The sequence below is a fragment of the Penicillium taxi genome (assembly GCF_028828555.1).
Source record: "Penicillium taxi strain IBT 34144 chromosome Unknown utg000003l_segment0_segment0, whole genome shotgun sequence".
Classification (NCBI taxonomy): Eukaryota; Fungi; Ascomycota; class Eurotiomycetes; order Eurotiales; family Aspergillaceae; genus Penicillium; species Penicillium taxi.
The window spans coordinates 2,963,514-2,978,586 of record NW_026643205.1 but is presented as its reverse complement, the minus strand read 5'-3'; the positions used below and the strand labels follow the sequence as shown (position 1 = coordinate 2,978,586).

At 47.6% G+C, this 15,073-nt stretch overlaps 5 protein-coding genes across 5 annotated transcripts; 1 reads left to right on the top strand and 4 right to left on the bottom strand.

The window, feature by feature from the left end:
- Positions 1 to 529: 529 nt before the first annotated feature.
- On the bottom strand, positions 530 to 4,143 carry N7495_004548 (uncharacterized protein; the record flags this gene model as incomplete). The annotated part of the gene is made up of 10 exons (XM_057207199.1): positions 530 to 684; positions 759 to 870; positions 935 to 1,186; positions 1,269 to 1,420; positions 1,483 to 1,566; positions 1,650 to 1,733; positions 2,252 to 2,473; positions 2,544 to 2,859; positions 2,937 to 3,954; positions 4,106 to 4,143. 10 exons carry the CDS (start codon positions 4,141 to 4,143, stop codon positions 530 to 532), a joined length of 2,433 nt encoding a protein of 810 aa, XP_057064879.1.
- Positions 4,144 to 4,779: 636 nt separating this feature from the next.
- On the bottom strand, positions 4,780 to 7,042 carry N7495_004547 (RING-type E3 ubiquitin transferase MAG2; the record flags this gene model as incomplete). Its single annotated transcript, XM_057207198.1, has 2 exons — positions 4,780 to 6,732; positions 6,788 to 7,042. The coding sequence occupies 2 exons, from the start codon at positions 7,040 to 7,042 to the stop codon at positions 4,780 to 4,782; spliced, it is 2,208 nt and encodes a 735-aa protein (XP_057064878.1).
- A 772-nt stretch (positions 7,043 to 7,814) lies between these two features.
- Positions 7,815 to 10,448, top strand: N7495_004546 (mRNA-binding ubiquitin-specific protease UBP3; the record flags this gene model as incomplete). Its single annotated transcript, XM_057207197.1, has 2 exons — positions 7,815 to 8,396; positions 8,460 to 10,448. The coding sequence occupies 2 exons, from the start codon at positions 7,815 to 7,817 to the stop codon at positions 10,446 to 10,448; spliced, it is 2,571 nt and encodes an 856-aa protein (XP_057064877.1).
- Positions 10,449 to 11,206: 758 nt separating this feature from the next.
- On the bottom strand, positions 11,207 to 13,025 carry N7495_004545 (putative tRNA-specific adenosine-34 deaminase subunit Tad3; the record flags this gene model as incomplete). Its single annotated transcript, XM_057207196.1, has 3 exons — positions 11,207 to 12,767; positions 12,824 to 12,875; positions 12,929 to 13,025. The coding sequence occupies 3 exons, from the start codon at positions 13,023 to 13,025 to the stop codon at positions 11,207 to 11,209; spliced, it is 1,710 nt and encodes a 569-aa protein (XP_057064876.1).
- A 684-nt stretch (positions 13,026 to 13,709) lies between these two features.
- Positions 13,710 to 14,789, bottom strand: phoB (regulatory cyclin phoB; the record flags this gene model as incomplete). Its single annotated transcript, XM_057207195.1, has 1 exon — positions 13,710 to 14,789. The coding sequence occupies one exon, from the start codon at positions 14,787 to 14,789 to the stop codon at positions 13,710 to 13,712; it is 1,080 nt and encodes a 359-aa protein (XP_057064875.1).
- Between the last annotated feature and the right edge of the window lie 284 nt (positions 14,790 to 15,073).

Sequence of the window (15,073 nt, the reverse complement as noted above, 5' to 3'; positions counted from 1 at the left end):
GAAGAGAGAAGGGAAATGAGTTATTAGTAAATGTGAAGTGGATGTTGGGGGTCTTGAATTGGAGGAAGGGTGTGGGGTGAGGGAAGAATCTAAAGATCTGGGAAACGGAAAGATAAAGAGAGGAAGGTACGGAAACAAGGTCTGTTCCCACGGACCGTTATTTTAGATCCCTGGGTCATCCAGGCACGAAAATACGGAGCTATCTCTTTTAGGATAAGTTGTTTTATGTTGTCATTATTTACATATTTACATATTTGCTGCTATGTGACTACTACGTACTATGCAGTATGTAGATCTTCGATCTGCCACATCTGCCACATCTTTCATGAGGCGTCATCTTGATTTCGACACCCTTGCCTACTATGTCAACTTGCATAATGCATATTGACCTATTTCTAAGGTCGACTGGGTGATAGATACTCGAAAGAGATAGGTCATAATCTTTAACCCAGAACCATTGGATCCTTTCAGTATTGAGTACCTAAATATAATGTTCCTCCACCTCGGGCCACTTCGAAACGCGAGTTGTCTAGCATACATCCTCCACCACCAACTCAGTTCCGTCATGTGCACCAAGATCAAGCTTCAAGGTACGGCCAAATAGTTCTAGCAGCATCTCAAAGCAGGCCTTTGTAATGGCTGGGTCATAGCGGCCCTTGCTGAGCTCATCACGGATAAAGGCGTCTGTGCGGATGTCAGAATAGAACTAGTCCGCCCCCCAGTGGGGGTGTCGAAACACAGGGGATTTTGAAACTCACGCTGAGCCCACGCAATCTCGTAGAAGCTAAACAAGACTTTCTTCTCATGTAACGTCTTGCGGATCAGATCACGGCCCTCCGGCGGCACATGGTTGTCATTCTTGCCGAATATCTATATATCAAAATTGTCAATTCAATGTACTGCAGATATATATATATATATATATAAGACTTACCATCAGTAGTTCACCCTTGATATCCGCAGCTCTGGCCAGACTATCATCATTCTTGCCTCGTCCCAGGGTATGGCTGTGGACGTCTGTCGCAAAATAGCACACAGCGGCCTTGATTCGGCTATCCAGGGCACATCGGTACGCGAGATGACCACCAAGACACATACCAGTCGCACCGACAAGGCCATTGCAAGTAGAAAGTGAGAGCAGGTAATCAACGCTTAGAGTGGCATCTTCATCATAAGCTGCTAGTTTCTATATTCAAGACAGTCAGCCATTGAAAGCCCGGTGAATTTCTTCAAAGTGATATCTCTCTTCTAAACCGAGCCGAGCTCACCTTGGTAATCTTCCACTTATTGCCATTGTCAGTGTCTTCAGTATTGTACTGCATTGGCTCTGGACCTGTGAATTCATGGTAGCTCGACGGGGCAGCACAGATGTAGCCCTGGCCAGCAATTTGTCGTGCAAAGCGTGCAACAGGACCAGTTACTAAGTGGATTCGATTAGTTAACATTGAGGAAAGAGCTGAATGTCCTTCAACCTAGGCCCACCTTGGTAGATCTCGCTGAATACAACGACACCAGGGAATCGAGCTTGAGGATATCCTGGAATGGTGGGGTGAAAGACATAGATTCCTAGTAGAGAATTAGCATGAATTCCATATGCATGGTGGACTAATCCAAGTTTCGGAGCAGGCGGGATGTGCTCAAGTACATACGCATTGAACTCTGGCCGTCTGCCGTAGTGGCAACATCGTGAACAGTCTCTTTGATGAGCATAACGCAGTATAATAAGATTGATACTAAGAGTGATGTTCTTGTTCTCCTGTATGTCAATTCGTATAATTGACTACAAAACACTGTTACCGATGATAACAAGACATGTGGGGTGGATGCTGACAAAGATTTAGTGTCCACCTGAGTATCAGATCTAGTCATTCATAGTATTTATGTACTACAGTACTAACTGTAGAAAGTGAATTCTCCTACATGACTAAGTACTGATAATGATTTATTGATATTGTTACAGGAAAAGATACCCGAAGATTTGATGAATATTGTACAAGGAACATGTTGTTAGACAAGCATTAAAAGAAGATATCCCGAATCATGTCGAGTTTGAATCACCATGGCATATACTAATTACCATGGCTTTTGAATGGGCTTTCGGAAAAGTCGAAATGTTTCTTGAATCATCTGTACAGAGATCGTGAAGAGATTTAGCAAGAATTAGCTTTACTGATGGGTGTACCATCATTAAAAGACGTACTATTGGCAATTAATAAAAACACTTATGTCAAATACACGACGGAATGGGAACTCACGGGAATAAACAGGTAAGGCACCTGTCGCTCATATTCAAGCCAGGCCTCACCATACTTGGTCCGGCACTTTTGGATATCACGAAGAGCACGGTGAGAGATCATACAGGCAAAGAAGAGCGGGTAGAACCAGGGGAATGGACTAGAAAATCCGGTGATCAAGCCCCAGTTAAGGGCAAAGTAAAGATCACAGGTGTAATGGATCTTGCGAGCCTTACCATCTATAGGTACAGAATTAGTATTCATGATCATTGAAGTCAAGATCCCTTCATAGTAGTGTCAAGTACTTACACCACCCATCAACAAGAATCTTGGAGCCATTGTCAGCAGTGATAGTCTTCGGATTTTTCACAGTCTGCCATGGCAGCTGGGGGAAGGTATTTCGGTGCACAAGAGTGCCACGCTCTTGCTGGCGGAAGCGATTTTTTTGGCTGTTGGTAGTATCCCAGACCCAGTATACAAAGAGGTAGGCGACGAACAGGAACGCAAGGAAGAACCGATTCCAGTGGTACTCCGAGGGATGGTGATTCGCAATATATATGGTGCAATGGCAGTAGCTCAGAGGTACACCAGCCAGATTCCAAAAGATCAGCATGAAACCCCACTTCTCATAGTACATATCCCTAAATGCAATGTGAGTCTTGACTCATACAGCAGATTTTGAGAAACTTACCAGGTGGAAACAATGCACTCCTCACCCTTACCACAGGCGTTTGCATAGAGGAAGTGAGCCATCAAAAGGAAGACCATCTCGCCGGACACATATCCGTAGTTTTCATATTGACGGGCAGCAGTACCCATGGACAGGAACAGCAGGATGAACCAAGGAAGGCGGACCTCGAAGAACATTTTAAAGTCGAGAATTCCGAACATACGTGGGTTAAGCTCCGCGCCCATGAAGAAGTCGTATATCGGGGATCCGGTCATACGGTGTTCTGCACCACGAGCCAGAGCCGAGAAGTAGGCCACGAAAGAGACTAAGAACCCAGATAAAATGGCAACGCTAAGAAGAGGGCCAAATTCATCAATAAGGGTGTACAGCTTAAAAAGACCAGTCACGTGAAGAGCCACTCCCAACACAATGCTAGTATAAAAAGACCAAATGGCAGAGCAGTAGTATGGCAGCTGCTTGCCGCCCATGTGCGGCAGTGGTCGACCTGTCATGGAGATTCCAGGAAGAAGCACGTAGCATGCACCCTCGAAAATGAAAAATACCCAATAGATAGTCCAAGCTTTAAGTGACGGGAAAGCACCAGTATACACCAGATGGCCGAGGTGAGCGAAAAACTCCGAGAAGCTCTGCCCCTCCTCCCGGCTTGGAAACTTGCCATCATAATAGGTTGCGCCAATCCACATGTAGTACATAAGCAGAGGGAATCCAATCATCATAGCCAGAACACCCACTGAACCGCCGAACTCGTAGTGTCCACTGTAGTCGATTTTCGGATCGAGACCTGGCTCCCAGCCGTCGATGAGGCGAGACTTCGACGGGTTCTCGGGGGTGACGACCTTGCCATTAGCTGCAGGCTTCGATGGCGTGTCGGTCTCCTCGATCTTGACCTTGTCTGACGTGCGACGGTGGGTGGCAGCCTTGGAAGTGTCAGCAAGGGAGGAGGTTTCAATTTCGCTCCCGTCAACGACAGGGCTGGTACGGTTTGAGCGACGACCGGGAGTTTCGATGAAGCCTGGGCGATCCATTTTCCTGGTTGGTCACAAAAGACTAACTGTTAGTAGACAGAAAACTAAAGGACAGGATTTAATGGCGGGAAATATAAGGAAAATAAGGCTTGCGATACCTTCGGCGATAGGGGACAGTAATGGATCGCAAGAAGGATAAAATGGAAACAACTCACTTGGGGGTTTTCCCTGTTTGAGAGCGGGTTACTCTCATGGTTGCCTAATCGGAGACCTTATATCCGAGAGGAATTGACAGCGAAGGAAGATGGAAAAAGGCTGACAGATAGAAGAAAAGGAGAAAACGAGGGATGTTTACAGATTACCTCGGTGGGATCGAGTAGCGGGTAAAATTACCAAGTACGGTACTACCAATTACAGCAAACTCCTTCAGCCACGGGTTTGCGGCTCCTTTATTTCCGCCATTACGTCGTGTGGTAATATGACATAGATTAACAGAAATAGTTACCCGGCCCTGAGAGATCTGAATAAGTGGCTTTATCGCACTAGCTCACTCTACGAGTTCCAATAGTGGACTTTTGGCAATTCTATCAACCGTGAGGAGTACGGTGTACATAGTACTCCTTAATATCTTTCGTTCCTTGCAAAGAATTCTGATGGATGCTTGGTATTAGGCTGGCATAATATATTGTTATTTAAGACGGGAGTATGTATTATTTCATCAATTCAAAAAGTTGAGAGTGGGGTGTGAACCCATAGCCAAAAGAGTGAATAGGAAAGAAATCCAAATGTTGTTTATTGTAATGAAGATTGGTATTGTCAAGATGATCAGAAATGAGAAAAAAAAGAAATATGATAACTCTTCGTACCATGTTGACAATAAGCCGGTCAATCATGCGCCTCGGTGACTGTTAGTAGACATCAATGTGATCTTGGTCTTGTTTTTCTTTTTCTTTTTGTTATTTCCCGTTGAAGGCCCTGAAGATTGACTCTCTGGAGCTGCCAGAGCAATCAATTCAGACTCCTGTTGAGCCAGTAGCTCATCTTCCCAATCTTGCCGCCACCCATCGTCGCGGGTGAAATATGGCTTCAAGGTGGGAGAAGTAGATGACACTGCCGTTGTCCCCCAGACAGTACGGACACCTGGCGGAGAAGTGGAAGGTGAAGCCAATGCCCCAAATTGTGACGACGGGCGAGGAGGTGAAGCAGATGAGGCTTCAGGATTATAAATTGATAGCTCAGCTTGACTGGCTAGCGGTAGGAAGTCTTGCGCATTAAAGGGGGCTTCGCTAACATCACCAATGCTGGGTCGCCTGCGCCGTGCAGCTTGCCATCGTTTGTCTTCTTCCTCTTTCTCCGCACGAATACGATCCTTCTCCTCCCGAGCCTCCTTATCTCGGTTGCGCTTTCGTCTTCTATTAATCTCAGTGCGGAATTGTTCCAATACCTCTGGTACCACCACATCTCTCCAGTCACACTCAAGGAAGTTAACTTCACATCCGTGAGGGAGGTGTCCCAGATATTTGACATGCTTGCGCAGTTCATCATCAACAATGTGGCCCGTAGAAATGTGCTCCACCCGTGGTAGAATAGTCGCAGGAAATAGAGCGTATTCTTTGAAGGCAGTTTTGAGAATGCGAATATCGAGGGAAGATAGGTAAAACTGAGGGAGGGCTTGGTAAAAGTAATAAGGCTGGTCGGATAGTTGAGAGACTTCAGTCGCCTTGCTTTTGCCCCTTCGTTGTGATCTCGTATTGGATTCAGGGTTAACTTCAACTTTACCCATGGCCTCCGAGAGATGATCCACTTCATCTATTGCTGCCGGACTTGAGAAAGACTCTGCTAATGGATTGCTTGCGTCCGTGCCAGACTCAGGTACTACTTCATGGGACAAAATAATAGGACTTGTCGTTTCGCGTTCAGATGAATCAGCTGCAGATGTTTCTGCATCAGGGAAAGCGGTCGTTTCTCTTACCCCAGTGATTGACATGTGTTGGGGAACATCTGTTGGATTCCCAATGCCCTTTAGATTATCTTTTGCGGCTGTTATAGCGCCGATTGCCTTTCGGGTCCAAGTATTCTCGTCGCCAAACAAAAGTTCATCTTCAACCTCCTGTCGACGTAGATCTTCAATCTCCGCATTGAATTGCTCTGTCATGTAGTCTTGACCTCCCTTCATGATTCGAGCATAATCGGCGACCTCCGCCACATGGAACCATGGGATATCTTCCTCGGAGCCAAGAATCTCGCCACCATCGCGAGGAAGAGCAAGAGTGCTCTTGGTCTCTCGCCTGACCAATCTCAGCACAACATCACCGCCTTCAACAGGCAGGTCACCTTCCTGGCCACGGAACCAGCGGACAGGCCGAGTTTCAGAGGAATAGATCGAGTCCCAACAAATTGGACATTTTTTCCATCGGGCTTTCTTCTCGGGGACTATACTGTCTTCGTCGGATGAGTGCATATACCGAATCAGACAAGGCAAACAAAAGATATGTCCACACCGGGCCATGCGCGGGGCAGTAGGTGTACATAAACAAATTGGACAACTGGCTTCCTGAGTCAGGGCAGAAACTAGCACTTGAAGCACAGAGGCCCAGTCTAGGTGAACATCGGCGTTGGCCGCCTGTGCATGATAATTATGGTCTGGTGTTACAATGAACCGATAGTTGGCATGAACATAGCGCGATTTGTCAACTGCATGATACCCAGATCCCGCCGACCATGCGTTGTAGCGCCGAGGATTGCGTAAAGGTTGATTTTGCGGTCGAGGTGGGAGAGAAAAGTTCATCAAATGGGTGATGGACTGCTGTCCTTTGCGGCTGTTTGCTGATCTCATGACGGCCTAAGGGAAATATAAGTAGACAACCCTAAGCCCATATTTTTTATAGAGAACCCACTGATTCACTATATTCATCATCATCCAGTAACTTCGGTTTCTTTTGACGATTATGCTGACTTTTTCGACCTTGAAGATTCCTTGGCGTTGGAGCGTTCCTGGAAGATGACCCCGATCCGAAACTACCGGATCCACCTGTACGTCTTTGAGAACTGTCGGATAGAGCTGTCGAGTGAAATGTGGGGGTTGCAGGCGAGATATTCGAGATATTGACTGCTTTGGAGGGTGCAGTATTCTGAGCTGAATTGGACGACATCCCCGAGCTGTTCCTCCGAGTAAACTGGATACAGAAGAATGTTGATGAATTCAATCAGCAACAAAAGGGGGAGAAAATTAAGATAGAGCCTTGAACGAGTGTCGATAGAGGTTGTGTCTGATAAGGTGATCAACCGTATTGAAAGAACGGGATGGGGCCATAAACTACGGCTTTGGTCAGTATAAGGGCACTATGGGTCAAATAAAAAGAGGAGAATCATGAAAGGCCACCTAAAATAGGAGAGCGTCCAGAAGACGCTATGCGTACCTCCAACTAGAAATAGGTTTGTCCTATGCTAGGAGGGGTGGCATTCTGACTCACCGCCTTCATTAATCAGCTCGTTTCTTGACCTCAGCTTTGCTTCGGCAGATGACTGAAACCCGCCTGCCCTAAGCTAACTCCCAGTTCCTTCATTTCTGGGCCCGCTCTGCCCTCGACTTTCTACTTTTTGTAGTCTCATTTTGACAGAATTCGTTAAGTATGTGGTATCTCACTTCATATCCCCCTAGCGTATTGTAGTTGACGCTCAAATTTCCAGAACTTTCTGATCGTGTGGACCGCATCTATCACTACAACCCTTCTATATCAATCGAACTCCCTTTCGCCCTCTACTAGTCAGGCCAAAATGACTGCATGATTGCACCTGAAGCTTCAGGTTTTTGATCATCCTGAGATATTGCCGTGTATGGCTCTCGTCGACCCAACAAGTAGTTGAACAGCAGAGGCAACTTGTTTCTCAACCGTGGTCAGGATGAATCACCACTTGTCCTCGATGCCTCATGGGCAGCCGCCCATGGGTCCATCTCGGCGCCAACATGACTTCCCATACAATCCAGGCCCTCCCAATATGCGCTCGCCCTACATGGGATACCCTCCGCACATGAATAATGGCATGAACGGCATGAACGGCATGAACGGAATGAATGGAATGAATGGCATGAACGGTCATATGCCTCCTGCGTATGTACCACAGCAATTTTCTCCCTGGTACCCCCCTCCATACGGCCACATGCAATTCCCCCCTCGTCAATTTCAACCCCTCCACCCACCTCAACAACTCCAACCGCCCTATGGACCCATGATTGTTTCCTCTTACCCCCACGTACAGCCTATAATGGCTCCGAATCATATGCTTCCTGCGGTCCCCTTACAGCAACCTCGAGCTTCAACTCCGCTATTGTCGAGTATCCCTCCGCCAATCTCGACACCTTCTATACAGCATACAATGCCCGATCACCCAAGATTACAACATCAGCCACAACACTACCATCATATTCCCTCACCGCAACCAACGAAATGGATCATTGTGCCCGCCAAAGAATCAACCCCGGAAAAGCCTGTATATGGTCCCAGGGTAGGTCCACTTCGAATATTGACTAGTAATCTCAATTTTACACCGCGACTAATCACAGAACAGTTGCCATGGCTTTCCGTTCGAGAATCTCCATTTCCCGCCAGGGCTCCCCACAAACGCATCAGAATCCCAATGATCGCATCTGTTGAGTTTCCGATGAAGGATGGGAAATGGATAATCGGGCCCAAGAAACATGAATCTGAGCTCGATTATACCAAGCCTGAAGAGCCAACTGCCCCGGCTTCCTCTGCATCTCAAACCCCAACCACTTCCGTCCCTTGTTCGGATGCCAATACTCCTTCGACCATTGCTAAGTCTCACGCTCAGCAAGGTACGAAGCCTGTCTCTCCGGTTATCCCCGCAGTGCCAAATCTCCCCAGTACTCCTAGCCGCCAGGTGAAAGATACTACCAGCGTCTCATCTGATACTCCAAAGTCTACGGCCCCTCTTGTCACAGATATCCAGCATGAGACAATATCAACCGCTGAGACTTCAACCAAACCAGTCGCAAACAAGACATGGGCAGAACTTCTCCGTTCAAAGACCGCCAGTGCCCCTGTTTCAACCGAGTCAACTGCAGTGCCTATAAAAAAGAGCGAGTCTCTTGCGGATGTTTTGAGCACTCTTGGTGAGGATGTCTCCCAATACAGCGACAAGATTGCATTCCTTGAACCACGAGGCTTGGTAAACACTGGAAATATGTGTTATATGAACTCCGTCTTGCAAATTCTGGTTTCATGCGTCCCATTCCACCAGTTCCTTGATCACGTTGGTCGACGTGCTGCACACAGCTTCCAGAGTGATGTCCCATTGATTGATGCTATGATCATGTTCATGCGGGAGTTCCGCATCATTGACGCCGCGACTTCCGAAGATCAACTGAGAATGCGACTTAAGCCTACCGAGCTTGAACAATACGGTGAAGCTTTTGTTCCAGAGTTTGTTTATGAAATGATTCGTCAGCTACCTCGCTTCAGGGACATGCGCCGGGGTCATCAACAGGATGCGCAGGAGTTCCTTGGCTTCCTTCTTGAAGAGCTCCATGAGGAGTGTGACCGCGCTGCAAAGCATTTCTCCAAGGCCCAAGAAGCGCTAAGTTCTGGTGATATCGCCGGATCATCTGGCGATGGTTGGCTCGAAGTTGGCCATAAGCAAAAGGCTGCCGTGACACAATCATCCGGTGATATGGCTACTGAGTCACCAATCACTCGCATTTTTGGGGGAAAGTTGCGATCTGAGTTCAAGGTACCTGGCAATAAAACCTCCGTTACTATGGAACCATACCAGCCATTGCAGCTCGATATTGGCGCACCCGATGTTCATAACATTATCGATGCTCTAAGGGGGCTCACTAAACCTGAGAGCATCCAAGGCGATTTCAACTCATCGCGCGGCCCGAATGTGACTGCCACTAAGCAGATGTTCATTGAAACTCTTCCTCCTGTCCTTATTCTACACTTGAAACGTTTCCATTACGACAATGTAACTGGAGCCACTCAGAAAATTTGGAAGAAGGTTGGTTACCCTCTTGATTTGGAGATTCCTCGGGAAGTTTTCCCGGCTCATCGACGCAATGTCATGACGGCACAAGGTGGTTATCCCAAGTACCGTCTCATGGGAGTTATCTACCATCATGGAAAAAATGCCGGCGGTGGACATTATACCGTGGATGTCAGAAGGCAGGATGGCCGCGAGTGGATTCGCTTGGATGATACTGCCCTACGTCGCGTTCGCAGTGAAGATGTGGCGGAAGCTGGTGGCGAAGAAGATCCTAAGGTACTTGCGGCAGCTCTAGAGCAGCATAAGCAAGATAAAAACCCTCGCTCCAACATCTTTGATCACATTGACCAGGAGAAAATGGAGTCCGCAGACAGCGAGAAGGGGTGGAGTCAAGTGAACAACAGTAGCTCCAGCGGACACTTCGGCAAGAAGTCTGCCAATGGGGTCTCCCCCTTATCTGTGCCCTCATCAGGAATTCGCACTCCACTTGCAAGATATGGCGTCAATGATAACCGCGTTGCCTATCTTCTATTCTACCAGCGAATGGCTTGAATACCCAAACAAGGTCGATGATCCTCACTCAAAATTCATACATATGCAACCTTGCCTACGCGCCCACGAGTAACAGTGGCCTTTACCCCCACCCCCTTCGCCATCAAAACTCGGTTTATCTTTTCACGTCATCATACCCATCTCATCATTACAGCCAGGTAGCTCTCACCTCAGATTTCTCATATTTTCGTTAATCCTTCATCAAATCCTCATACACCCCTTGATTGTCTGCTTGAATCTCGGCCCCCTTCCAATATGTGGGCTGCATCTTGTTCGATCTTGCACTCGATCATGATACCCCCATTTTCCCAATTTTCTCATGGATATCGAGTGCACTCAAGGCATCATGGTAGTTGAATTCTTATTTTATTTCCTTTTTAGTTTAGCACTTTGCAGAACTAATGCGTGAATGGGAGATTTTTGGGAGGAGCAGAAGATCTATAGCTAATACTATTGATCTTCTGTCGAATTTTTTTATGGCTGCAGCAATAAGGTTATGGTGCGAGGTGCGGTTGCTACGAAGAATACATTTGGCTGGATGTATTTCCAGTTATAGAAGGTCGAAGTTGACCAGATATGAAGGAGTCAAGGAGAACAGACGAGAGGAGAGAACGAGAACATCGAAAAAGTATGTCTTTACAGAAGCACAAAAAAATTCCAAAGGAAATTTTATTTCAATCCCAATATTTCAGTAATGGTACGCTGGATGGGATTAAGAAAAGTGCCCATAAATATACAAGGCTGGGTGTAATTTAACATCAAGCATTGAAATCCACAGTCTCAACATTTCCATCACTCTCGCCATCCACAAATTCGAAACCCAAAGCGCGCCAGTTCAACTCTTTTCGCCAGTGTAGGCCATAATAACTACGACTAACCTGTCCACCAGGCTGATCGTCACCATGCGCCTCATGCTCATGATCGGTATCAAGTGCCACAACAGGCTCAGATGCAAGTCCACCAGTCTTCATGCGCCCTGCACGCGGGAAAACCACAGCGCGAAACCGTGAGAGTAACATGCCCATTGAACAGCAAAGGCATGGCTCGTGAGAAATGTAAACATCAAGGTCTGTGCAGAGATATCCACCCTGGGATCGGGTGCGGATTCTAGGGGCTACCGAGGCTATTGTTGACATGATAGGGATGTTAGAAGGAGAGGCATGCTCTTCACGGGTAGACTTATCATTAGATAAATGGGAGATTGTAGAACCGGCCAATGTAGCAATTTTGGATGGAATTGGACCTGGGCCAAGAGTGGATAAGGGCTGTGAAGGCGAACATCCAAGCTTTGGATCACCAGACTCTGGACTTGACTCTTCGTGCTTCCTCTTTTTTGGAGATGGTAATAGGGGAGGTAGGTTTGCATGAATAGCCGGGGCAACGGAGTTGGACAGGGTATCTACTTCATAAAGGAAGTGTGATTCAAGTGGACTGAGCGTTTGGATTAATTGTGGGTCTGTAGTCGCCGCTGTAGAATTGGATAAATTTGCAGTCTCAAGCTCGTTTAGCGTGTCTTCACGGCGTCGTCGAGCAACCAATGCAATGGCACGCATTAGCGCATGGAGATCCGGTCCACCCTCCATATCTGCAACGAAGGCCGGATCGGGCACTGTACCGTGAAGCAGCTCTTGCCAAGGAGGCGCACCAGCTTCAGAACGACCATAGCGAGCATCACCAGCCACCGCAATGACCGCATCCGCCCACCGATATGTGCTAGAGTTGCCGAGTTTCCAAGCTTCGTCCTCGAGCTCGGCTTCAATGGCCGGGTCGACAATCACAGCACCGATGGACCGGCCACGACCCGATTTTTCTGATTCCTCAGCTACTTTACGCGCCAAGGAGAGATAATACCCAGCACGTGGTCTGATAGATTCTTGTGCAGTCTTGAGAGTTTGAGGCGGCGGTGCGACTGTAGAGCGCGGAGCAGCAGGATTGAAGACAATCGGCCATAGCGTGTTACTCCATTTCTCAGCTTGTTGGGCGTTGAATGGGGGTTGAAGAGGAATTCGTGTAGAGACCAGGAGAACTTTTGGAAGTGACAGATCAGGCGATGAGGTATTCGAGGGTATATCTGTTGTGGATGGAGTAATGGAGCCATGGGTGACGGCCGCAAAGGGAGCGAGCAGAGCCTGGAGCTCCTCAATAGAAGGCACAGGAGGTGGGATTAGAACGAATATGGTTTGGCCAGGACCATTTGAATATGATCCCGCGGCCTCAACGGCAGCTCGAACTGGCGGGGGTAGGATTTCGCGTTTGGCAAAACGACGCAAGTGTGTTTGCGGGATAGAAAGATCGCGAGGGAAGGCGGAATCAAGAGCTCTAGAAACAATGCTGTTATTGGTTTCAGGTTCTATAAAGCCCATGGTCGATCTCACTTGATTACTTTAGACGCGGCTTTGATATTGACTTCCGCGATGTAGGCGTCACCTTCATGTTTGTGGTTAGTAAAACGAAATAGATTTATTCAGAATTAGACGTACCGAAATCCTCTGGTGGCTGTGTCTCCTGGACAGTTCGAATAGGAACTACCTTTCCGTTTAGAGGCTGGAGGCTCTTGATAGTCTCTGCGACATTCATATCAGCGGGTCTTTTGACGCAGTCGTATGCTTGAAGATCCCTCGGTCTGTAGTACTGTACTGGTGGAAAAATATTATGTATAAAGAGAAAGTTTGGAGACTACGATGAGCCTCATGGTCAGAGAATCAATTCACAGAAGGAACGTGGTGACGCCGATTAAAGATTTCCGAAGCCCTAGATCCCGAGCCCTATGCCCTACTTTCCAAAAAGGGATTATTCTACTATTTGAAAGTAGTTATCCAATGTACATCGTGATCATGACTTTTGAGGGATAGTAAAAGAAGTAATTCAATTGGAAATAATTTAATGGGGAATTTTATTGTATAGCTACTCCTCCTGAGGCTGTAATTTCATGATACCAAAACGCCGAAACGATTTTGCCAGAAGACAAATGTACAAAACACCGCCCACCAGGATGTGTATGTCGACAACTCTATTGTTCCATCAACACATGATGCATGTAATTTAGATGCCGTGGCGGACCATCTGAATTGAAAACGACCTCACTGGATAAAAAATTACTATTCATTTGAACAATGCCGAGGTAAAAGGTAAGTGAGAGTGACCTTGATCGCGACAGCCGGGTCATTCGGGATCAATTGAGGCCAGCCTCGAGAATTGTCCCAAAAAAAAGAAGAATATAAGATCGAAACTCGTACTGTTCAGAAAGAACATTTGGAGTTCTCATGCTGCAGGAGTACTGGCGGCTGTAGTTGAAGCGCTTAGGTCGATACGCTCGATTTCGAAGCCATCACATCGTTCTGCCAAACTTTGATAGTAATCGACCAAAACCTCTGGCTCTGGTATGATTCGCCATTGCACTCGAAACAAAAATTCTAGCTCTAGCATGGCCAACTCGTCCATACTGATGCCGCCAACTCGCGCATATGTCTTATTGGTCCAAAAGCTGTCACTGAGCCCTTTACTAGCAACAGTGGCGCTCGTAATGAGGAAACGGTGAATAGTAAGACTTGAGACTGTGAAAGCTGGGAATAATGCACACAGACGGTCGATATAGTAGACGATGCTCAAAAGGATTGGGGGCGAAAGAGTAGCATGAGTCGTAAGACGCTGTAGGTAATTTAGCACGGAAATCCGGGGAGGAGATCGAGAATGGAAGCGCGTCAGGCGACCCTGGTGCAGGGGTATCTTGTCGTTGAATCGGATCAACTCCATGAGCATGCTGGAGATCAGCACTACAAGGTCATGGGGATCGGCAAACTCGTATTGCATTGGGAGGATTTTGACCAGCCCTGCGGAGGATCGTAAGCGCTTTGCCTGCGAAGCCTCAACATCGCGACTAGTGGACTGTCCCACTGGCGACGAGGCACCAGGAGGGTTGTGATCACTTTGGCTGTTGCGCTTGTTAGACCCTAGTGTGTCGGGAGCGGGCATTGAGGTGGTGGGGATGTGTGGTGAATCGGTGGGAGCAGGTGATGTGGCCGTGGCAAGAGTGGCAATAGACTGAGTATGTTGTGAAGAGGCTAATGCTATATCGGGGGGCAGGATTGCTTCACCAGCACCAGTCGCGCTTGCAGCAGAAGCGCGTCTAAAAAGGTCGGAGGGGGACTCGGACTCAGGGGAGGAAGGATCGACAGTATGGCGATTTAAGGCTGAGCGCAACTCTTCAATAGCCACACGAGAAGAACGGGGGCTATTGAACTGTGGAGCTGGAGAGGCGCTTTGGGGATCATAGCGTGGATGTGATACAGCTCCTGTCCTGGGAGAGTGTAAAGCAGCCGTTGAAGGCGAGGGAGAGAACATGGCTTAGGATTGGATGGAGAGAAAAGAGAGAATGGAGTGCTGGAATTGGTATTCACGGATGGACCCGTTGGAAGGCGCGCTGACACCACGTGGGCACACACGAGTTTAACGGGGCTCCTGCGGACCTGGGATGGTGTTGTCGCACGGCCTCATCCTTATGAAAGATCCTAAGGGGAGAGGAGTCAAGATTTGAGATTTTGAAATACTGAAGTATCAGATAAAAATGGGGAAGAGAAAAGGAAAAAGAGGGGCCCAGATGGAGATGAAAATCTTTGAGGTAATTT